The sequence below is a fragment of the Acomys russatus genome, chromosome 3, assembly GCF_903995435.1.
Source record: "Acomys russatus chromosome 3, mAcoRus1.1, whole genome shotgun sequence".
Lineage (NCBI taxonomy): Eukaryota > Metazoa > Chordata > Mammalia > Rodentia > Muridae > Acomys > Acomys russatus.
Window position 1 is genome coordinate 32,120,527 of NC_067139.1, and position 25,366 is coordinate 32,145,892.

General features: G+C 43.0%; 1 protein-coding gene across 1 annotated transcript in view; it reads right to left on the reverse strand.

The window, feature by feature from the left end:
- The window catches only part of Fam120a (family with sequence similarity 120A), a 96,738-nt gene that overhangs the window by 46,317 nt on the left and 25,055 nt on the right, over positions 1-25,366 (reverse strand). The window contains exons 4-7 of the mRNA XM_051170952.1: positions 12,135-12,263; positions 11,186-11,282; positions 2,545-2,642; positions 1,903-2,186 (exon numbers count right to left, since the gene is read on the reverse strand). Coding sequence (XP_051026909.1) covers positions 1,903-2,186; positions 2,545-2,642; positions 11,186-11,282; positions 12,135-12,263 — 608 coding nt within the window. The remainder of the gene's footprint in view (positions 1-1,902; positions 2,187-2,544; positions 2,643-11,185; positions 11,283-12,134; positions 12,264-25,366) is intronic.

Here is a 25,366-nt window from a genome sequence, read left to right on the forward strand (position 1 = left end):
AGTAAATTGACAGTATACAGGGAAAGATCATGGGAACTTCAAGAAGGAACTCTGGGAATCCAGGAACAGCCACCCAGTCTTTAAAACAGCACAGAGCTGAAGACACTCTCATCCTAACCAGACAGCAGCATGCTTCTCTGTAGGCATAAGGTTACTGTGTAGTTTAAATTCTGATTTCCTGTCTAAATGTTGGGTAAACTCTGCTCAATTGTCCCCCTGTTATGTCAATAAAGCAGCTGACAGCCAATCGACAAGCAGGGGAAGGAATAGGGCGGGACTTCCTGCCAGCCAGGGGAGGAGGAGTTAGGAGCAGAAAAGGGGGATTCAGCAATGGGTAGAGGTTCAAGGAAGATCAGGAGGAAGGAGCTAGAGCTGAGGTAAACTACAAAGTACAAGTATCACTGAAATGTTTGCTGGGAGTACAACAAAATAACATAGAGGGTTAAGAACAGACTTAAACTGCTCAGATTGTACTGTGAAGCCTTGTATTATAAAAATGTCTCAATTATTTGTGTGATAGCCAGGTTAAGAAATAAGCTATGAAAAAAAAAACAAACACTGTTTTATAAAAATAACTTCAACATTTCTCAATGTCCACCTCCACATCCAGTAGTCAACACCTACCCTCTCCAAGCGACTATCTAGATCTGTTACTGTCCCTGCAAGGCTCAGAGTCTAAAGCTTTCTTCTGCCTTCTGTAAGCGTTTCACAATTTACAACAAATGTTCCTAACACTGACACCTTGGTCTTCAGACCTAATCAGGCACCTCAGAACTCTAGAGCAGAGAGCTTCTTAGATCACCTGCCAGTGACTTCATGTTCAATGAGAATCACAGGGTGCCTGTTTAAAACGCCATTTCTGTGGTGGCAAGCCAGAGAGTCTGGTTCAAAAGACCATTTAAAAGTACAAATTCTAGGTAACAATTGTTTACTTCCTTTGGCCTTCCTACCTACAGGCAGTGAATATTTCTCAATTTTACACATCTGTGCTCCAGGCAGTCTGTGCAGATTCAGTAAGCACTGCTCCATGTCAGCAGACATCTGCTCCCAGGTTGTAGTAGATACATGAATGCTGAAGATTGCACCTCTCAAATCTCTCACGCCTGAGGGCAAATGTAAGTGCAGCATGTACCACCTTTGCTGGGCACTCACACAGTAGTAGCCTACCCTGGTTATGTATCCACACAGCAGTGCTCAAATTCAGGACAAGACAGTGGACTCACAGGAAAGGTAGTTAATTCTTTCCCTTTTTCCAAACAGAGTATGTTAGGGGACAGGCGAGGATACATTATGATTTCTGCCATCTGATTTTAAGCAACTGTGCATTTGTGAATTCTATTACTCTCTAGGAAGAAGTGTATTTTACATTGTGGCTAGGCAAATAGTGCTATTTCAAGAATGGTCCCAGCTGGGCATGGTGGCGCATGCCTGTAATCCCAGCACTCTGGGAGGCAGAGGCAGGCTGATCTCTGTTGAGTTCCAGGACAGCCTGGTCTAAAAAGCGAGTCCAGAACAGGCAAGGCTACACAGAGAAACCCTGTTTTAAAAAAGAAAAGAAAAGAGAAGAGAAGAGTCCTTTGAGCTAACTGAGTTTGAAGAAGGGGAGGCCAGGTGTTAATGCTGTCAGGGGAGTTGGTATACATGATGGGCCTGTGGTGCCACAAAACAACCCCAATATTTGAGCTATGACATAAATGAGTTACTGTCAAACTCTCCCAGGTTTCTGGGATCTCCAGCTACAGAGCTAAAACAGCAAGACCTGGCATTGGGCAGTCCTGCCCTAGGTACAAGTAGCACCGACCTGTGGGAGACAACTTTAGGCATAAACCCCAAGTACCTGCAGAATGAAGGAAGCTCTCAGTTCATAGCACCCAGAGCACTCTGTGACCGTGAAATACTCACTTGGTTGCCCCTCCACCGCCATCATCATTGTCTGATGATGACGATGTAGAAGAGCCTGGGAAATAGGCAGAATCCACGTGATTGGGGCTGCCACTCTGAGCTGGGTTGATGGGCGAGGAACGCTCATACAGCGGTGTGTGCTTCCCCTCGTGAGGAATGTTGCTGTAGCTGTTCTGCTCTGCCAGGTTCTTCCCGCTAGTGTCCAAGGCGAGGGCAGGCTCAGGGAGGCTGTATGGGTATGGGCCCTGGCCGGGGGCACCGCCTGGGCTGGGCGCCTGTGGGACCTGAGGTGCAGAACATAAGTCAGTGACAGGGTTGGTAGGGACTGAAGCAATCCTGGATGGCTATGTCCTCTTCGGTAATTTTTAATTTGACAAACTGGCATCTATCTTATATATCAACCAAGGAATTTTAAAAACTCATATCTGGCCAGGCATGGTGGCGCATGCCTTTAATCCCAGCACTCAGGAGGCAGAGGCAGGCAGATTGTTGTAAGTTCGAGGACAGCCTGGTCTATAAATGAGTCCAGGACAGCCAAGGCTACACAGAGAAATCCTGTCTTGAAAAACCAAATAAATAAATAAATAAATAAATAATTCATATCCATGGCCAACACTGCCACTGCACTCAGGGCTACCTTACCGCAGGCTTTGCTTGCAGAGACGTCTGTGGAATGTTGAGCATCTGAGGGGGAACAAATGGTGGCACCATCCCAGGCATTCCAAATGGATTTGGTCTGGCTGTTTTGTCAATATAAGAAGGAAATAATAAGACAACTGTAAGGAGAAGTCTATATCCCTAGGACATCCCTGGGGTCAGCCCACGGCCTGTGCGCCCTGTCCCCTTCAGGTGCCCCACCCACTTCCCAGAAATCTTTAGAAACTCAAGATTTACTCTGTAGCTTCAGAGGCGATGGCTTCCTCACCTTGCTGTAAAAGTAGAAACAAAACTAGGCCAGAGTTCTGATATTCAGCTTTCTTAAGATCAGAGGGCTTTTATAGCCTCTGCTCTGAACAGTACTGGACAGGGGAGGCATACATGACCACCACATCTTACCCAACTTCCAGCCAAGTAACCCACCCATCCCAGAGTTCCCACTCTGCCTCTCTGAAAGCAAAATGCCAAGACTAAACTGTGGGGGTAATTTTTAAACAAGACAAGTCAGGGTCAAACCAGGACTATAAAGGCAACGCTAGTCTGGCTGCCCCAGTCTGGCAGACACGGGGCCTCCTGAAAACACAGTGTAGCCCACAGAGGCTGAAAAGAGAAGCACAGATCACTGCTCACTTCCTCCTGCTCCAGGAGGATCCAGGAGCCTCACAAGTTGCCATCTCTCTAAAATTCTCATCTCTGGAAGCCTGCAGCTCTCAGCTCTGAACTGCCACCACAGGCCTTTGATCTTGACTCGCACTAACTGGAAATCCTGGCACAACTTCCCTCTTTGTACTGAACAAAGAAAACTGCCGTACAAACAGCAGGGAAGAGTGACCATGGCATGTATGCTCAAAGGGCACATTTACACATGTAGACACACCAAATATGCATGCACCAGACACAAGCAACAAGTCTACAGCTCTCCTCCAAGTGCGAGGTAAGAGTCACTGCACCTGTTAAAAACACTCTATGGTAATTCAGAGTTGCAGCTAGGAGTAGGAACAGTAACAACAAATTAAAATTAAAATTAAAATTAAAAAACTGCTGTAAAATCCAGCAGTACTCAAACACTGTCATTGGAATCACTGTAGACAGTCTGGTTAATTTCTGGTAGCTGATCTTTTTTTTTTTTTTTTTAGGTTTTTGAGACAAAGTTAACTGTCCTGCACCTTGCTTTGTAGACCACACTGGCCTCAAATTCACAGAGATCCACTTGCTCCTGCCTTCCTAGAGCTAGGACTAACAGCGTGCACCACCACCACCCCTGGCTAACTTACGAATGGTGAAAGCATGGCCTGGACTCCCTGCTTCCATCTGCCGCTCTCAGGTGAAGATATCACTCTGTGTCATGCTACTTTTAGATATAACAACTTAAACCTCCCTAAAAAGCACCAATTTTCCTTTGAACAAAAAGATAAAACAATAAAACATAAAACCAAAGTCTCTTCTTAAATTGTATTTCTATTATTTTGTTTGTACATGTGTCACATGAGTATAGGTACCAGTGAAAGCACCCCCACAAAGCACCAGATTTCCGGGAGCTGCCTGACATGAGTGCTGAGAACCTATCTCACTTCCTTAGCTGCTGAGACACTGCTCTAGCCCAGCCAAACCAAACATTTGGAGTATTTTCTAAAAGGCACATTAGAGTCAATGGCTTCAAACATACCCTGTGTCTCCACAGAGCAAGCTACTGTTCTCTCATATGTCAGAACTGTGGTCACTGAATGAAGTCATGTACATTTTCCTGAAGAAATGTGTGGCCACTCAAGACCTGTCTCTGGAACCCACAGGCCTCTCTCTAAATTGGTTTTTGTTCTCCATGCCCAGTGAAACAGCTGAAGAGATCCATGGTCCCCTTTCTCCAAGACAAGAGTGTCTCCAAAAAGACACAGGGCCCTGTGTGGAGGCAACACTGCTGCTTTCCTATTTCTTTTTTACCAACACATACTAGAGTCAAGCTTTTATTAGCAAAGTATGTACAACAACAAAGAAAAAGAATGCAGGAGGAATGCTTAATTAATAGGATTTTTATAACTTAAAAAAAAAAAAAAGGTAAGTATTGCAGACCTAGGCCAGGCATGGTGGCACACACCTGTAATCCCAGCACTGGGGAGGCAGAGGCAGGTGGATTGCTCTAAGTTCAAGGCCAGCCTGGTCTACAAAGCCAGTCTAGGGCACCCAAGGCAACATAGAGAAACTCTGTCTTGAAAAACCAAAATAAATAAATAAATAGATAGATAGATAGAAAAAAAAGTATTGCAGACCTATTTAGAAATGCATAGAACAGTAGCAAATACAGTTGCCTTTGAGATGTGTTCACTGACTTTTCTCCCTAAGAGCCGAAAGCACAGTTCTATGATACACCCCAGTAACTCTCAACCCCTATAGAGCAGCATAGCTTTTACTCTATATTAAACTAAGATACCTGTTTAAAGGAATGGGGTTAAACCAGAACCACTCCTGCCTAACTATAAACATTACAGCCCAGCCCCCACTCCCATCCCAATCTAACAGAGGCTTTTCTCACTTAGAGATGTTACATTATTTAATCATTTTACAGCCCAATTGCAAACCCATCCTGTCTCTCCTCCCAGTCCTACCCTCACATCCCCCTTCAAAGAATGAAACAATAATTCCTACAGTTGATATTAGTTTTTAATGAGTGTTTGATAATTAGTGGACACTCTTTTCAATGGGCACATTTACTGGGTCCTGAATGTGCTTTAGGCTTACCTAGTCATTGCTCCCTCATGAGCACCCCAGGACCACTCTTTTTTCATTGTCTGCATGGTCTGCCTTTTTCTATGGAAATATGAAGTATATTCCACAGTTGGAATCACATGGAATGGAGCCTTTAGTTTGGTTTCATTCACTTAGCAATGTGCATTTAGGTCCCTTTGTGACTTTGTGGGGCTAAATAATGCTCCACTATTCCAGTGCTATAGTTATCTGCATAGCCCCTCTTAAGAACATCTTGGTTGCTTGCAAGCTTGGACAGATATAAATTAAGCTGGTACCAACATCCAAGTGCAGGTTTCTGTATGGACAATATCCACAAACATACCTGTTTGATGATATATGGTCAGAGTATGTTTTGTTTTGTGAAAAGCTGCCAAATTGTCTCATAAAGTATCCATCTCATTTTACATTTTCACTAGCAACAGGTTGTTGTTGTTATTACATCTTTATTTATTAATTTTGTGTGGGTGCATGTGTGTGGGTACCAGACACATACACAACACAGCATGCAGGTCAGAGGACATGGGAAAGTCATCTCTCCCTTGCTCAGGTGGGCCACAGGAACTGAACTGCCATTGTCAGGAGCAGCAGCAAGTCATCTCACTGAGTCATCTCAAGAGAGCAACAGACCTCTTTTCTTCCACATCTTCAATAGCATTCGACAATTTTCTGGACAAGAGTATACGAAGAGCTCATGTGTTTTCTTAAGTGTGGTGGTTTGAATGAGCATGGCCCCATATGCTCATAGGTTTGAGTACTTAGTCCCCAGTTGGAACTGTTTGAGAAGGATTAGTTTTGGTGCTATTGGAGAAGGTGTGTCACTGGGGCAAGCTCTGAGGTTTCAAAAGCCCATGTCACTCCACAGTAGCACTCTGCCTCCTAGTTCTGGACCAGACGTGAGCTCTCAGCTATTGCTCCAGTGCCCAGGTGCCTGCTGCCATACTCCCTGCTGAGATAGTCATAGTCTCAACCTCTACAACTCTAAGCCTCAATAAACTTTCTTTTATAAGCTGCCTTGGCCATGGAGTTTTATAGTAGAGACAAACATATTTTTGTTTTGATCCCAAGTGTAGGATGTGAAACAGACTTGTGTGAGGGTGTGCGGTGTTTGTTTGCTGGAAACAGACTTGTGAGAGGACCTGTGGTATTTGTCCACTGGAAGAGGAACCGCCTCTTGTGGGGGGATGGTCTTTGCCAACTGATGATAAACATCCTAGTACAGACTCTGAGAGGATATAAATGCCCAAAACCAGAGGCGTGGCTTTTTGTTTTTGCATCGTTTGGCTGTTCATCATTCTGCTTCGAGATGCTCCTCGAGAGAAACGCTCCAGAGAACACGTCAAGGTTCCAGGCTCCAGCTGCTGTGGTTGCAGCCACGTTTGCTAATTACTGCTTTGCTGCTAACGTGCCTGCTGGAATCCTGACGATGAAGAGTGGAATCGCTCCAAAGAACTGAGTCTGAAAAGGTCAACTTCTCCTGTTCCCATTAACCTCTTTTCTCTCCTATCTAAGGTAGGTGATTGGAAGAGAGGTGTAGGCATTAAAGAACCCCAAACAAAGTAAGTTTGTAAAAGTTCAAAGCCTACAGTGTCTCTTCACAGTAACAGAAAGGTAGCTAAGATAGTAAGGAGGGCTGTGGTTTCACTCAGGCAACTTTTAAATGTGCGTGAGCACTTGCGTCTGTTCACACAGCTGGCAGGGCATTAGTAATTGTACTTTCTGTCACTTTAAACCACAAATTGTGAGAACTCAAGACTTTCTCAGACTTGTGCTCAGTATGGTGATTCACAACAAGCTATATCTGACAGTGTGCTGGGACACAATCACAGCATCCCTAGCATGTGTATGCTGACACGCAGCACAGCAGATGTGTGGAGGTTGGCAGACAACTTGCTAAAGTGGGTTCTCTTCTTCCACTCAACCTCAGGAAGACAGCCATGTCAGCAGGAGCCTTTATCAGCTGAGCCATCTCAATAACCTCTGTACTTACTTTTAAAAATCTAGAAAGTACACAAACATCTGCACACATTGTTTTTTCATCCTTCAGAAACATCCCCCACATCTAGTTCACTCTTGAATGTTGGCCTAGAATACTTAAGCCTTTAGGGCTGATTCCTAGCACCTCAAAAAACAAAACAGAAAGACTCATATTAGCACAGCTAAGACAATGGAGAGATAAATGAGGGTTGGGGGAGAATACCAAGAATTAAAAATTGTTACCAAATACCAGGCAAGGAAAGTTTTGTTTATGTAGTTTTATGGCTTAGATGTTGATCTCTCTCCAAAGCCTGGCATTAGAAGCTTGGCCCCCAGGGTAGTAGTGCTGAAATGGTAAGGATTTTTACCTGGTCATGCCCAGAGAGCAGTCCTTCATAAACTGAAGGCGATGGCCTCTGAGTGGATTAGTACAGAAAATGAAACTGAATTCTCAGTCAACTCTACCCACAAAACATTTAAGTATCATTTAATGACTGAAAACATGAATGTACTTCACAGACGTTCTAACTTAAAAGTCATCTAGTTTACATAAAATGCCTTCAACATGATCACTAGCCTTGATCAATACACGTATTCCAAGGGTGGTATCCTGATAACTCCATTATCCCATTGATATTAAAATCTATGGCTGTCCAAGTCCCTTCCATACATGGTACCTTTGCATAAAATGTGCACAGAAAGACTTCATACACAGAGAACATGTGCACGTAGAATCCATACATAGAAGCTGTACGCACTAAGAACAGCAAGGACTAAATAACTGCAAGGTAAATGCTATACAAACAGTTGCTATACTGCATTATTTGGGGAGAATGATAGGAAAAATTAGTACATGTTCCATACAACTTCCTTTTCAAACTTTTTAGGAACTCAGATATGGAGGGCTGACACTACCTTTCAGTACACTTCCTGTTCCTGAATACACTGTGAGGCTCACATGATCTCCAATAACTGTGTGGACTGTAGCTGCTGCTTTCTGTCCCGTGTACTGGGGTCTGGATATTCTGTCTTCTAAAGGTTCATGCGATGGACACTGGTCCTTACTTAGTTAGGTGGTACTGAAGGTGATGGATGGGTGGAACCCTCAAGAGCTGAAGCATAGTGGGAAATGCTACAGGCCTTTGGATGGGCTGGTGGACCCCAGTCTGTCTCTCACTGCCAGCCTCACACTATGCTCTCTTGTCACAGCACAGAAGCACCACCGTGGTCTCATCTGTTATGAGGTCCTCACTAGAGCTGAGCTGAGTCCACTGCACAGCCTTGAGTTTCTAGAAGAGTTGGCTAAATAAGCATTTTAAAAATTATTTTATTTGGCCAGGCAGTGGTGGTGGAAGCCTTTAGTCCCACACTTGGGATGCAGAAACAGGCAGATGTCTGAATTCAAGGCCAGCCTGGTCTACAGATAGAGTTCCAGGACAACCAAGGATACACAGAGAAACCCAGTCTTGAAAAGCCAAAAAGAAAAAGAAAAAATTATTTGCTTATTTTGTATACACATGTGTGCCATAATATGCATGTGGAGGCCTGAGGACAAGTTGTGGGAGGTGGTTCTTTCTTTCCACCATGTGAAATCTGGGGTAAAATCTAGGACATCTGGCTTAGCAACAGGCATAACTTTTATCGGTGATTCATCTTGCCAGCCCAGGCTTCTTTTCTTTAAAACGTTACTCAGCTTTAGATATTTTGCTATAGTAGTAAAGAACCAAAGTAACATGTAGAGGAACCAATTGATGGTGTGTGCCCTACTTCCCAGAGCTGCCAGGCTTCCTAACTATTCATTTCAGCATTCCGTCACCGAGTCAAGCATTCGGTGCCCTTTAGGCTGCTCTGCCTATGACAGGGGTATCTGCCATTAACAAACAGCTCACATACACTTTCTTCTTCATACTCACATACTGATGCCACTACAACAGAACAAGAAGCACAATGCCAGCAAATGGTTGCATTAGATGGGCCAGACAGAGGGTCTAGTGCTGATTTATTTCATGTTTTCTAGCAACCGAACAAGCAATTATGAAGCATTTCCTGTGTGCAAAGCATACAGCAGATATATCTTAACCAATGGAACGATGTTTAGCTACCTGTTCCATTCTACAAACTGTGCTCCTTTCCCAAGAATAATACCAAAACACATCACATTATCTCCCTCCCCTGATTCAAAAACTTAGTGGCCTAATTCATTCAGTCAAGTGCTTATCCATGAGAGTGCAGAAGGCCCTAGCTCCCCTGGCTCCTACTCTCTGCAGGTGGAAGAAGGTGCAAAGGCAAGGCTACCAAGTGTTGCAGGTGTGTGAGGATTGTAGCAACTGACAGAAAACAGTGTCCTCAGAGACAATCAAGTGTGAGTCTCTTACACTAGCTGATCTGAATCCCAAGGCAGTCAGGGAAAGAAGCACCAAACATGATAGTTGGTACAAAGGACACTGGCAAAAGCCAGCTTCATTCTCTCAAGGCAAAAAAATTACTGCACAATGAGCCTGCGGGGCAAGCTGTCAGCAGATAGACTGGGCCAGTGTAAGCAGGATAAAGTGAGGGGAGTCAGGCCAAGTGTGATGGGAAGACAGTACAGGGGTCTAAGTGTGGTATGGCTCGTATTTTGAAACATTATTCTGACTGCTCTGAAAAAAAATGAACTGTATAGTGTACAACTAAGTGAACAGAATATTAATAAAGAAACTAGGTGAACAGGTGGACCTTCAACCCCACCTCCCTCAGCCATAGTGTCTGCAGGCTACACTGACTCACCCACCTCCCACGTGTTATGCCAAGCCCAGTATCTCTGACCTGGGTTTCCAGTGCCTAACACACTGACAGAACTATGCTTGAATCCATGAAACACAGCTCTTAGGGTCTGAGTAAAGGTGCTTGCCACACATACCTGACAATCCAATTCTGAAACCCTGAGCTCTCATAGTTGGAGGGGACCATCTCCCAAATGGCAGCCATGTGTGCCCACTCACACACACAACAGAAACACAAAGACAGTTTTTTTAAAGTCTAATTTTCACATCTATCTGATGACCACTCCTATTTTTGTTAACAGTTAATGAGAACAAATAATACCAACAAGTCAGACGTGACACTTAAGACTTTCCTTTCTTGTTGTTGTTGGGCTTTTTTTGTTTTGTTTCGTTTTGGTTGTTTTTTGGGTTTTTTTGTTTTGTTTCGTTTTGGTGTTTTTTTGTTTTGTTTTTTTGTTTGTTTGTTTTTTTGCTTTTTGCATTTTGGTGGGTTTGGGTTTGTTTGTTTATTTGTTTGTTTTCCCCCTGAGACAGGGTTTCTCTGTGTAGCCTAGTCTGTCCTGGACTCACATGCAGACCAGGCTGGCCTCGAATTCAGAGATCCATCTGTCTCTGCCTCCCAAGTGCTGGGATTAAAGGTGTGAATCACCAAGTCTGGCTCAACTTTTCTTAATCTCTGTATTGAACCTCTATTTTGAACCTTTTGCAAAAAGAAAAAGGATAAAGAAAAAAAAAAAGGATGTGGAAGGGGAGGAAGAAGAGAAAAGAGGAAGCAGCAGCAGCAGAAGAGAAGTTGCTGTCAACCCACTGTCCTCAGGGGACTCCTCTGCTGTGATTTGCCAGCCAGTCTCCATGGCCTCTGCTTTCCTCTTCGAAGTTTATACAGTCCCTCTCAGGAACGACTCAGGGACCACATGTATGTAAGTGCAAAAAGTCATACTTTCACAGAACAAAGCTGCCATGTGTGGTGGTGTGCATCACTAACCCCAGCATTCAGATGTGAAGGCAGGCAGATTTCTGAGTTCAAGCCCAGCCTGGTCTTCATAGTGAGACCTTGTCTCAGAAAAAAATAATAAATAAAGCAAAATGAAATTTGTTGAGGATTAACCAATCTCTAATGCAATCACATGGAGACTTTGTTTACTTACCTAAGTAATGTGGTGGGTGAAATGGCATAGGCTTGCTAGTTGCTGAGTAATATCCAACTGCTCTCTTAAATCGAATGACTTTGTCATCTGTTCTAGACTGAAATAGGCGTGGGAAAGCCTTAGTTATGCCACTGGTCATATGTATAAACACCTTTATCATAAGGAGTAATTTATAACATGAATAATTTATAACTTTTTAGGTTAGATAAGAATGCAGAATAACATGAAAACTTTCAGGTCAAACACAAAAGACTATTATGGGGGGAAGAGAAAAAGAAAAGAAAAATTGATGCAAATTTAAAACAATGTGGTCAAAAGGTAGATTTCTCAGCTGGCAGCAGCCTGGGTGCAGGCTCTATAGTTTCTCTGACCAGCTCTGCTTGGTCTCTGACCTTTGACATCCCCTCTTAATACTGCAACACCACAGCAGGTGGAATGGATGGCACAGACTGGAGGTAAACCATGACTGCCATGGCTTAGCCTCAAGGCAGAGCAGGAACATCTCAAACCTCATTCAGTCTACTAAGCTGACTTGTCAACATGTTTTACTTCCCAAAACAGAAAGTCAAATCAGCAATCCACAACATCATCTGACCAACATGAAGTTTATCTTTTAAAACTCGGGCATGAGACTGGCATAGTGATGCAGCACTCAGGAGGCAGAAGCAGGTGGGTGACTGTGAGCCCAAGGCCAGCCAGGGCTACACAGAAAGACCATAGCTTTAAAAAAAAAAAAAAAAAAGGCCAACAAACAAAACCAGCCCTGTAGCACATACATCTTATGAACCTGACAAGCATGGTTAAGTGGCTCAGACTGCCCGGCTGGTGGATGATACACTGGCCAACCTAACCCTCTTACCCACAGTTTCCTGTCTCAAACACATCTTTCCAGCCTAGACCCCTAGGCACAGCCCATGCAAAGCCCCGCCCTCCCAGTTTGTGATGTTACCTGTGAATGCTGGAAAACATCCTTAGCTATGGCGTCCAGGTCAGAAGTGTCATGAATGTTGCGGACATAGTCAGCTACAGCTTTGATCACTACATCACAGGGAGGCAAGACCAGCTGGTGGGCTCGGACCTGGGAGGACAGATGCACATGTCAGCAGTAGTTAGGAGCCTCAGAGATTGGTATGTCTGCATGCAGGACCTAGACACTCCAACACTCCAACCTAATGGGGTTCTGCTTACCACCCGCCCGCCATGAGGTTCTGGCCTGGACTACTGTACGAATGGCAGACTCTGCAGCCAGCTTTTCTTTTCAGATGATGAAACACAATTCACCTGCTCAAACCCTGTGAGATTAAAAGATCACGGCTGGGATTTCATAACTCAGTGTTCTGAGAAGAGGACCCACATACAGCAAGCTGAGCAGGGCCACTAGAAGCCATTAACTTCCTTTCTGCATCAACACATTAGTCCAGCAGTGGTGTGATCTTTGAACCTGCACTCAAGGCTCCCTGAAACTTTAAGGATAAACTCAGCTACAAAGTACCTACACCCACCAAGTTTATCTAGGAACATGACAACAATAGTACCACTGCCCACTGAGGGGCACATTTGAGAACAGAGGAATAGAGAATGTAGTCTAATATCCCTCTGCCATTTTCCAAGAACAGCTGCTACTGAAGGTGGGTTAGTAGCCTAGAAAGAAAGCAAAACCACCTGATAAGAGTTTTGGAGTAGGCAGAACAATCCCTCCCCGCCCCGCTATTATCCACATTCCCTTCTCCAGAACCTGCACACACACCGTGTTGTGTGGCAGGATAGAAAGAAGGTTGCCAATTGGCTCGCCTTAAAATAAAAATGTTGTCTCAGATTGTATGTGTCGGCAGACTGTAATCACAGGGTCCTCTATGTGAAAAACAGTGTCTGTGAAGTGGCATGAGAAAGACATGACCTGCCACTGCTGGCTTTGACAGCAGACATGGAAGCCACAAGCCAAGGAATGTGACCAGCTGCTGGAAGCTAGTAAAGTCCAGGGAGAATTCTCTCTGCAGAGATGAACACGGGCCTGCTATATCTTGATTTTAGCCCAGTGAGTCCCAATATGGGCTTCTAGTCATTCTAACACTGAGGTAATATTTGTGTGTGTGTGTGTGTGTGTGTGTGTGTGTGTGTGTGTGTGTGTGTGTGTTTTTAAACCAAAGAGGTGTGTGAGTAAGTGAGCAAGTCAGAAAAGGTAAACTTTAAAAATGAAATGGAGGGGAGCTGGAGATGGCTCAGTGGTTAAGAGCACTGGCTGCTCTTTCAGAGGTCCTGAGTTCAATTCCCAGAAACACATGATGGCTCACAACCATCTAGTATGTGATCTGATGCCCTCTTCTGGCCTGCAGGTGTACATGTAGGCAGAGCACTGTATGTATAATAATAAATAAATCTAAAAAATAAAAAATAAACTCTAAAAAAAATGAGATGGAAAAATACATGCATTTACACTTTGAGATTACTACCCAAATTTCCAGATGCCCAAAGCTACATTAAATTTCCCTTTTAAAAAAAGAGGGGGGCAGTGGTGGCACATACCTTTAATTCCCCCCAAAGAAGGCAATTCATTTCTCCCTCTTAGCACACATGGAATTTTCCATGTGGATCACTGTTTTTCACCCTAAAGAGTAACACTTTTCATTTGGTTTGTAGACTGTGGTACAGGGAAAATAGCACAAGGGCTCCCTGAGCATGACTGTTTTCTGATCCTTACCATCAGGAACATTTTCCTAGAAGACTAATGCCCCTCTGCATGTGGCAAAAGGCTTACAACCACCCATGCTCCCAGCAGACATATAGAAGGGTAAAAGAGCTTGGGACCACTCTAGGTAGAAGGGACCATGCTCTGCCTCCTATGAGATATTTCAATAACCCCCGGGCAAAGCAAATGAGGGAAGCCAGGGAAGTAAGGCCAGGACAGCAACCCTGAGCTACCCTACACCACCTCACTCCCATGTTCCTGCTGGCAGACACTTGGGCACCTTGCTCACAGTGAGTGTCTCATCAGGAAGAGCAGCATGGCAGGGGTGGGGGGGTGGGGGGCAGAGAGCAGCACAAGATTGGGGAAAGTGTCCTGGTGGCCTGGCCTCAACCTGTAGGTTCAACCCTACAGGTGTTTGTGGCTAGCAAGCCACTCAAATACCAGACACTGTACAAACTAATGACTATCTCCCCATGCTGTGTGTAGTATAATTATTTTAGGTGGTTTTATCCATTAAGAGATAATAACTCAGATGGCAAGAACACAAGTCACTGGCTTCCTGATTGCCTCTTTCAGGATCAAAAGCAGGCCCATGGTTGGTGCCTGAGGGCCTCCTTGCTATCTCTCATCACCCCTACTGCTGCTTCCTCTAGAGTCCTGACCTGAACTGTCAGTATAGTAAACATACCCTCAATCTTTATAGTGGCCAAGCAACCGCTGTCTTTTCTTAATTCCATTTTTTAAATTTTAGCTTAAAACACAGGGTTAGAGAAAAACAAAACTCAAACTCCAGTGACTCTGAAGTTGGAAACAATTATTCTGTTTCTGAGGTGAGTGGATGATTTCTGCTTCATTAAAAACTGATAATAAGCTGGGCGTGGTGGCGCACACCTTTAATCCCAGCACTCAGGAAGGAGAGGCAGGCGGATCGCTGTGAGTTCAAGGCCACCCTGGTCTACAAAGCGAGTCTAGGACAGCCAAGGATACACACAGAAACCCTGTCTCGGGAAATAAAAAAGAAAGAAGGAAGGAAGGAAAGAAAGAAACAAACAAACAAAAATGTTTATGATCAAGTTCCTTTGTCATGAAATTATAAAGGATTTCACTGTAAATCATTTGCTTTGCTCAAAAAAGGAGGGGGTAATCAAAGATCCACAGGATTTTAACGACCCTATGGTTCCAGGCAGGAAACTTAAATAATAGGTAAATATTTCAGTAGAAATAATAATTACCTCTACATAAAATTCTCATGTGAACTGCGTGGTGGTAACATTCCTTTAATCCCAGCTCCTGGGAGGTAGAGGCAGGAGGATCTGAGTTCATGGGCAGACTGGCCTAGAGAGTTCCAGGGCAGCTAGGGCTACACAGAAAAAGTTTGTGTGTAGGGAGTGGAGAGGGGGTGGTAAAAGTGAGTTTTCGCTTTTAGCAAAATGAACCATTTCCTAACGAAAACGTTGTGCTGTGATCTCCCATATATCTGTGACAGGTAGATATAACACAGAACCACCACAATGGAATCAGTGAAAGGCCAGAGCGGCCCCAAATGACAGATGGTAGCCAATGAACCAGCATAAGCTCTTATCCTTTGACTTCTGTTGTGGTTTGAATATGTTTAGACTCTTGGTCTCCAGGTGGTGGTGCCGTTGTTTGGGAAGGCTCCAGCACCTTTAGGAAGTGGAGTCTTCCTAGGAGAAGGATTACCCTGAGAACAGGCTCACTTCACCTCCTGCTTGTTCTCTGCTGCTGCCTGTGAACAGCTGACATGATCTCAGATAGCCTTGTCTTGCAGCCATGCCTTCCATTCCATGACGGACTCTATCCCCTCTGAGCTATAAGCCGAAATATAATAATCCTTTTGCCCCCAAAGTTGCTTTTTGTCAAGGCATTCTATCACAGCAGTAGAAAAATAACTAATTCAGCATTTAACTGAATTTTTAAAAATGTCTCCAGGAGCCTCAAGGCCCAGGGCTGGGTTGGTGGTGTGGGCACTGGTTGCCCTCAGCCTGTCCTCTGCAGATACCTCTAACAATCAGTTACTGCACCCGTGCCATGTGAGGTCCGGTTTTCCACCACGCAGCTGACAGCCTCAGGGCTGCTTTCATTCTCCTAGAGATGGATGTGGAGCTATCCTCACACCACAGGAATACAAGAGGTAGCCTCTAGCAACTAGATCAGGGTGACCTTAAGGGACTTTTAAAAGGAAGTCCACTCTGCAGCCAGAAATCCAGATTCTCTATAACCACTGACTTTGTTCAGTTATTTCAAGGGACATTTCAAGGAAGCTAAGAAGTAACAATACACTATATAATGAGATTAAAGCACAAAAGGAAATAACCTCTCCCAGATAAGACTACATCCCAATAGCATCTGTTACAGAGTATTTAGTCATTCCTGAGTCTCAGCCTTGACTATATTGTATAGCTCTGGATTCATTTAAATAATGTCACTATATTACATCCCAGTTGCTAGATTAAGCCAAACACGCCACAGTATTTCAGATATTTCTATTACAGCCTAAGACTCAAGGAATATCATTTGATTAAAAATAAAACAAAACAAAACAAAAAACCCTTGCAAAGCTTTCTAAAATGTATTATTAGAAAGGACAACTTGGCAGTCTTTAACACAGGACACAAATATAAATGATTCTTTGCAGGGGTGAGGTTCCACAGAACATGAAGCTTATAGGAGAGCCGCTTTTACAAAGTCCTAGGGGAAAATCAACACAGTTTCTGAGTTTTAATCAAGCATACTTTTTCATGAGGTCAATCAATGCATTATACTCCACTTTTAGACAGACACTGCCTCAATTCTGGTGGTCTCATTACCTCATCCCTAATAGGAGTGTGTGTGTGTGTGTGTGTGTCAAAGAAACTGAACACTTTCTCAACTATACATATTTTTATGTTGAGTAACATTCTTTTCACCCCCTTTTTTGAGACAGGGACTCAGAATGTGGCTCAGGCTAACCTGAACCTTGTTATATGGCCCTCTCAAAACACAGCCTCCAACCCCGCTGCCTCTGCCTCTTGAGTTACCAGGGTGTGCCACCAATCCTCACTACTTCAAAACTCTTCTTCCAAGTTTGTGTCTACTTTGTTTACTTGTTCCTTTAAACAACTGTTGGTGCCCATTTATCCTATGTGAGAGCTACCATTGTATTCTTAATCATCATTTGGGTCCTGCACCATGCTACTAGACCATCAATCATATCTATGTTGTATCTTAAGGAAAAAGACCTTCAGCATTAGGCTGGCCACAAATCAGAGGGGCACATCTACATACTGACCTGTCTAACATTCACACACACAAAATGAGTGCCCTTAGGCTGAAAGCTCAGCTAGAAATGAGTAACCCAAGAAAATGTCAAACACTGAGGTTCACAAAGGGCACTGTTTTATTCTTATTTTTTAGCCATTTGCATTCTTTTCATTGTACAGGCAGAATTCAGAACTTTGCTGTTCACAAATTGAAGCCCATGAAACAGTAAATAGTCCTGTGGCACACCAGATTTTGTGTGTATGTTGGTACGTAGATAGAGAGCTTTTCATTATGCAAGTTTTTCCCAATGAACACACATCAGCTAGATACCTAGCTTTAGTAAAAATGTTAGCTAAGTGTTCTTTAAACTGGTTAAGATGATATTAAAGTGGAAGATGGCCACACTTGATGCCACAATGCTGTGCTTCATGGTGCATTCATTTCATGGGAAACAATAGTTTATGACTTTAAACATCCTCTTACAGAAGTGTTTAGAAAACATAACAGTTTTTAAAATGCAAATACTGAATGTATGAAGCAAAATTAAAATCATGCCATGTGTTTGTTTTGTTTGAAAAGACTGCAGTTTTGTATCAATTCTCTTGCTTCTGAGCATTCCTTTAGTGCTCTGGGAAATGTTAAAGCATGCCATTAAAGACTATATAATAGCATCTGCATTTTCAAGTTTTCATTAAGTATTTGTATTTTATAAGAAACTGCTTTTAGGCCATTCCCAAAGCAGCCCAGCCTACCACTTATCTGTTCCTGTCACTACAGTTGTCTTCCCTACAGATTCATAAAAATGTAACCACACCTATTTTCTTTGGGTCTGCAGATGACACTGATGGGATCTGTACATATTAGCAACATCTAACGATGCTCCTTTTGTGACTGTCTATGCACCCATCATCTTTTACTATGGATTATCTCTAGGCCGAGACAATAATAAAGTTGCTATGAATATTCAAGTAGGAGTTTGTAAACATGGCTTTTTATTTCTCTAGTAGAAACACCCAGGAGTGAGACTGCTTGGATGCACAGCAAGAATATGTCTGACTTTAGAAGAAACCCCTCACACTGCCCTCAAAGTGACTGTTTTTCCATGGCACAGAGTGGCAACTGCTTGACAGTCTCCAAGTGCTTGAACTATCTGTTACCTTCATTCAGCCCACCATACTGGGTTAGAAGTGGCTTACCACGATTGCTTTAACTTGCATCACTCAATGTCTTGCCGTACCTCATGTACTCATTGAGCATTCTGTAAAGTACCTGACCCAAACCTGTGTCCATTATTTAACTGGGTTATCTGATTCGTGTGTCATTCTCCACATAGCATGGGTGTAAATTCTTTATTAGACACACTCTATTTTGCAAACAGTTTCTCTTAATGTAGTTGTTTTTCATTCTCTTAACTAAAAAGTTTGTGTAACTGATAGTTACAAAGATTTTGTTACATATTCTTCTAATGTTAATATTTTCACTTTTACACATGGATATTCATTTGTTGAAAAAGGATCCTTGGCTTATTAGTCACCTTGGAACTTCTGATGAAAATAACTGACCACACATATGCGCTATTTCTGGACTTTGTTTTGTTCCTCTGATTTTTATAATCATCCTGGCAGACCGTGGTAGCTTTTGTCTTGAAACTTGATAGTAATAAGTCATCCTACTTTGTTCTTCATATTGAAACTGTATTTGGGGCTCAGGAGGTACTTTAGTGGCAGAGGACTTGCCTATATGCTCAAAATCCTGGGCTTAGTCCTCAGTATAAAAGGAGGAAGGGGGATGGTGGTTGCTATTTTCAGTCCTTTAAAGGTCCATTTGAATTTTTAAATCAATGTATACAGAAAATCCTGCTGCAGTTGTGATTAGAAAGAAGGACATTTTGACAGTGGGCTCACAGGCCCTTTCTTTAAGTTAGACTATGTCTCCACGGTGACATCCATGTGTTCCCTAAGAGAAGAAGGGCTCGGGGATGGAACACAGTAGGAAGGTAGGGTGGCAGATGGGGGGGGGGGGGGGTTAAGTGCACGATGCTTCATCAGGGGCTCCTTGAGTGTTCCTGTTTCTGTACTGGAGGGAAAAGGTCACAGTAGCAGAAGAAACAATTATTTAGAGTTAAGTCATTAAGTGGAAACTTCTGGAAGACAAAACTTGGCTCTTGGCTCTAGAGACAAGAGGCTGCAACAGAATAAAAGAAGACCAGGGACAGTACAACCTAGATAGCTGCACTAAACTAAAGCACACCAAGGCTCAAGGTGGGAACTGTAGGTGGGAACAGGGACAAATGACAAAATGTAACCAAGTTAGTGATGTGGAAATTAGCAGGACGCCACTGAGAAGATGAAAAGGGCAACCACAGACTCACCATGAAGGTGCACGCCTGTAATCTCAGCACTCAAAGAGGGTGGAGGCTAGATAATGGGAAGGTGGAGGCCAGAGTCGCTCACCGTTTCAAAAATTAAAAAATAAAAATCCAAAGCATTTACAAATCTTTATCTGACAGAAAACCTGCATCTGAATATATTAAAATATATTTTAGTTTAATAAACTCATTTTAAAAATTAGGTACATTAGAGTAGACCTTCACCCAAGGGAGGCAGAAAAATGGCCAATGGCCACAGGAAAAGATGTGCAACATCATTTGTCATTAAGAGAAAGGCAACTTGAGAGCAAAACAAAGACCTCACTAACCACTGGAGTGACTAATACAAGAACAGACAGTAAGAACTGCTGCTAAGGACATACAGAAATCCAAACCCCCACATGCTGCTAGGGAAACAAAAGCTGCACAGCACTGCACAGCATGAAATGGTGTGATGAGCTCCCAAAACACTACGCACAGAATTAGTACACAGCCTGGACAGTAAAGAAAAATAAAGGATGTATTTTTTTTTAATGTGCCATGCGTTCATAGAATTTATAATCCCAGAAAGCATAAACAACCTAAAAGCCCATAGATTGCCAAGCAAACAGAATGTGGCATAATAGTACAATGTGGTATCATCCAGCCCAGGAAGGAATGTGGTGCTGAGACAAGCCACAGTATCATCAAACCCTAGAAGCATTAAAACAAGTAAAAGAAGCCAAACACAAAGACTGTATGGTGTCTGAGTCTATTCATAGTGAAGAAACAGGGCTTATTATCAAGGAACTGGGCTATATTTATAAGTACATAATTTCTTTTGGAGTTAACAAAAATATTCTATGATGGTTACATAGCTCTGAATGTTAAAACCATTAAGCTGTAGAACATCCTGGATTTGATTGTATGTGAGTTATATGTCTTAATACAGCAGTTACTGACAGGAAGACTACTACAACTGTAGAAGTAAATATGGGAACCAGCTGTTCCTGTGCCTGAGCCTGAGCGAGTAAGAAAGTGAGGAGAATCCTATATAAAAAGCAATATTAAACACAGCCATAGGAAAAGGCTAGTTCCAAAAGGCCAAAAGAGAAACCAACTTGGACAAAGTCTAAGCCAGGGACTTGAAGAAGCCAGTGCACAAAGCCAGGCTGGCACACCCTCCACTTCCAACCTAAGAAGAGTCTTGAAAACCCTTGTCTACCCCAAATCCACACGCCCACACAATGTTAAGAATGTTCTGGATAGAAGCACTCTATAGTGACTATCATCCCAGACCTCTGGTCTCGTCTGAAAGAATGACATTCTCTAGGGAACAGAACTGCCCTGGAACCCCCAGTGAGCCGACATAGCATGACAGCAGCGCTGGCCATCTGTTCGGGGGACAGAGATTAGAAAGCAGCACTGAATGTCACTTCACCCCAGCCCTGCCCTGAGTTTAAGAGTAAGGTAAGTGCTGAGCAGGAAACAATGGCGTCCACTTGGTTTGGAATAGAGGCAAGGCTATGGACGCAACCAGACAGGACATGAGTTACTGCCATTATGCTGTTATTTAAAATCAAACTAGAACATTGCAAGGTAAGCACAGAAGGTACAAGCACTTTGCGCCCTTCCTCCTGGTTCTCTCCAGGGTTCTCAGAAATACCTGCCACACTCCAGTCTCCAATTCTATCACAGGTCCACTAAGACTGGGCAGTGGCCTTACAAGGCCCTTACCTACTCCATGGAAGAACAGCAAAGCCTCTTTCTTTCCATCATTCTGACAGGATGTCCATCCTAACCTAGGTAGCCACTCCTGAAGCCCAACAGACTGCAGCACATTCCTTCCGGCTGCATATGTCCCACCTTCAATTTCAAGAAACAGAAAGCCTTTGCATTGTCCTGTACTTAAAAGCATTCCACTTAACAACTCAACAGGTAAGTTAAAAAAATGAACACAGAATAAATTTCATACTAAATCTAGGCTCTTGGGGTTCATAGCAACCACTGAGAACATGCATGTAGCCAGCCGTGGTGGCTGATGCCTGTAATCCCAGCACCTGGGAGGCAGAGACAGGAAGATTCTGCTGAGTGCTAGGCCAGCCAGACCTTCCCTCAAAATAAACACCACAAAATGCCTACAGCTCAGTGCTAAACAGCAGCAGATACAATTACTTCTGGACGACTAAACACAAACATGTTAAAAGCAATTCTCTCTAGAGCAGGATTCATTCCCATATTAAACATGGCTCTACCATTTGGAGTCTGGAGAATAAAAATGGGGAAAAAACAGGAAAACTAAAAACCAACTACTAAGAGCAGAATGTCTAGGCAAACCGCCTCATGTCACTGCCTCCATTTTTTTCTCCTATAGTCAGGCTATGTTTTGGTTTTGTTGTTTTTTAAAGGATAAGAAGGAAGAATGTTTAGTCTTTTTACCTTTCAGTCCCTACCATTGTTTTCTCCAGAATCCAGGAAATGTTCACATTTCAGGCACTGTTTCTTTGCTCTTACTGAGCTACAGACTGACTTAATGTAAAGGATGCATGCACTATCTTCAGTTCGACACTAACATACAAGCAGGAATTCCTTTCCTAGAATATGAATGGAGACTAAGCTGCCCCCTTATGCTAGGACAAAAAGAACACGTAAATGAAGTCCACTTTTTTTTTCTGTTTGTCCAATTTATATCCAACCTAATTTTAGAGAACATTCCAGAGCACTAAGGCCACTGGACCACCAGCATAGCTCCAGTGCTCACTAACACACAAGCACCCACAAAGCACCAGAATTTGCAGCTCCTCCTGAGGGAGACTGGCTCCAAACAGTGCCATTGGCCTGTTGGGCTCCTGCTGCCACCGTTCCAAGGACAAGGCCCAGCATGCAGACACTAACACTGGTGACATCGGACAGTGAGCATCATTAGCACCCATCTTCACAGAGATCTAGCCAGCCAGGGCAACATAGCAGCACAAACACATACACACCCCATTGGGGGCAAGGGGTAGTAAATAGTTCCAGAAATTCAAAATCCATAAAAACCAACAAGAAGAAATTAAAGCAAGTAATGTTGATAAGACTTTTTAAAAATAAAAACAAAATGGCCACCAAAAATTTTAAATTTCTGTAATTGGTAAGAAAACAAAAATCATAGAATAATATAAACCCACAAAGCACACCTGGAAAAGTCATTTCTAGTGTGTGCCTGTGGTGAGGGCCCTGTGTGCCAGGCATTGGTTGTAGGGTCAACCACTCTGCAGAACACTTTTGGGGCTGGTGGGAGGCTAGTCACTAATCTTAAACCCAGGCAAAGTGGCTAACAATGCCCAGGGCACAGGGAAGCAGGGTCAGGGGCCCACAGAAGCAATGGTAGTTCACAGGTCTGAGGCTAATTCAGCTTCCCCAGCATCTAGCTGTCAAAGCCTTCCATGACACTTAAAACATTCTTAGCCAGGCGTAGTGGTGCACGCCTTTAATCCCAGCACTGGGGAGGCAGAAGCAGGAGGATTGCTGTGAGTTCGAGGTCAGCCTGGTCGACAAAAGCGAGTCCAGGACACACAGAGTCCAGGCTACACAGAGAAACCCTGTCTCAAAAAAGAAAAAAGAAAAAAAGAAAACATTCTTGCCAAGTGTGGTTGTGCCCACGAGCAACCACACCTGGCTTGTGATTCTTTATTAGCTATTAAGAGATGATAGTTTCTCTTTTTAGCATAGTATGCTGGATTCTTTTCAAGATTTCTAGTCTGTAGCCTCAAGTGTGAGCCTTCACCTATTCCAATCTTTTATCATACCACATTTGCCGTGTTTGCTAGAGTCAAATTTATTACTTTATTGTTCACAGAGAGTTGGTCCTACATGAATCTACTGTCTAACAATTCAAAGCAACTCAAGACCTAGCACATGAGAACAAGATAAAGGAAAAAAGGGTTTCAAGTAGCAAAGAACAAGAGGAAACAAGGAGCAAAGGAATCCTACTTGACCCCTGAGGAAACAGTAAGGTTAAGTGCAAATTAAATGAAGAGAGGAAAGCTTCAATTTGAAACTAAATACCAATTTTAAAACCAGTTAAAATTTTGTAAGTATTATGAAGATAAGCAACAAGAATCCAAATTTTCAAAAGATAGAATTAATCTTATAGCTGAAAAATGAAAAAGATTAAAACAGTAGCTGGAATACATATCAGTAATGTTCAGGGAAAAAAATCATCCCGTTCGGATCTCCCACCCATGTAAGGATGGTTAAGATGGTGCTCCACACAGAAACACCTACAAAGAAATTGAAACATTAGCTAGAGAGATGCTTCAGTATTTAGGAGCACTGGCTGAATGATTGGACAACTTGACTGGGGCACCAGGTAAAATGCTGGCTGTCAAGCCTAACAACTTAAGTTCAGTCTCCAGATTCCTACATTATGGAAGGAAAAAAAAGCAACTTCTGCAGGCTGTCCTTTGACCCCTAAAAGAGATGAGTGTGTATGAATGTACATGCACACACACACATACATAAATAAATAAATAATAAATGTGAGAACATCTCATTAAATATGGTATTTAATGTTCATACACTTATATTTAGATCTAAGTCATTTCTCATTCCTTCTCCTCCAATTCTTTGTCTAACCTCCCTCACTTTTTCCTTCCAACTTCACCAAAAAAAATTTTTTAAAGGAAAAAATGGAACATACACCTAATACTCAATTCCCTATTTAGGAACTGCTGTGAGTTTTGTAACTGGTAACAGTAATACACTGAGAGGATGTCCTCAGCAGTAGGTACAGTGAAGCAGAAAGAAATATGCACAGGTGAAGTGCTGTGACACCTGCAACTTATTTCCAAATAGTCTGACTAAAAACAAGACACACAGAGAGATAAATAAATAAATAAATAAATAAAAGACACAGACGTATCTATATAGCTTACGGCAAAATGTCAACTAGTCAACTGAACCAAGATGGTGGCTATTTGGACAGACCTCTTTCTGTCCTTTCATTATTACATACACATACTCAGCTGGTTCCTACAAATTTCTCTTGATAGCTAGGTTGATGGAGCGCAAGACACAGGCAAAAACTGAACATGTGACTATATCTGCATATAGCATGAGATCTCAGGAGTCCCACTCAAATCCCTTAAATTTGAATTTAAGGCTTAAAACAAAACAAAGCTCCAAGAAAGCAAGTGTCCATGAAATGTCTCCACTTATAAGGACCCAGTGCCTAACAGGCCAACTGTAACAGGTGCAGCAAGCGGAGCCCAGCTGCTGGAGACTGCACCTTCCCAGCCTATCATCAAGCGCTCAGAGTCAAGATATCAATCAGGTCCTGTCTTTCCCCTCCCTGCAAGACATGGTTTCTCTGTGTAGCCTTGGGTGTCCTGGACTCACTTTATGGACCAGGTGGGCCTCAAACTCACAATGATCCACCTGCCTCTGCCTCCCTTAGTGCTGGGATTACAGGTGTGCGCCATCATGCTGGGCTGTCACTTCATTCTTAAGAATACACAGGAGACATTACATCACCAACAGCAAAAAGAAAGCTTTTCTCTGTAGAGCACAAAAAGCAAAAGGAAAACATGTAATTTCTAAAAGGAAAGGGAAATTAACTTTCAAGAAAAGTTGAAGACTGTCCTAGCCAGAAGCCATTGCAGAGAAAGGAAAACATTTGAAGCACACAGGTGAGAGAGGAAAAAGAGGACAGCAAGGAACAAAACTAACATTCTGCTTGAGAGATTTCCTTTCAGAGATCAATACTGTGCAAAGAAAGAAAGACTTGTATTTGAAACTGAACATCAATTACAACTGTTCACTGCAAGAGGGTCACTGTGACCGAGCTCAGGTTTTACAGCCCGCTTCTAGAAACCACCCACATCTCTTGACCATAAGGAAGCTA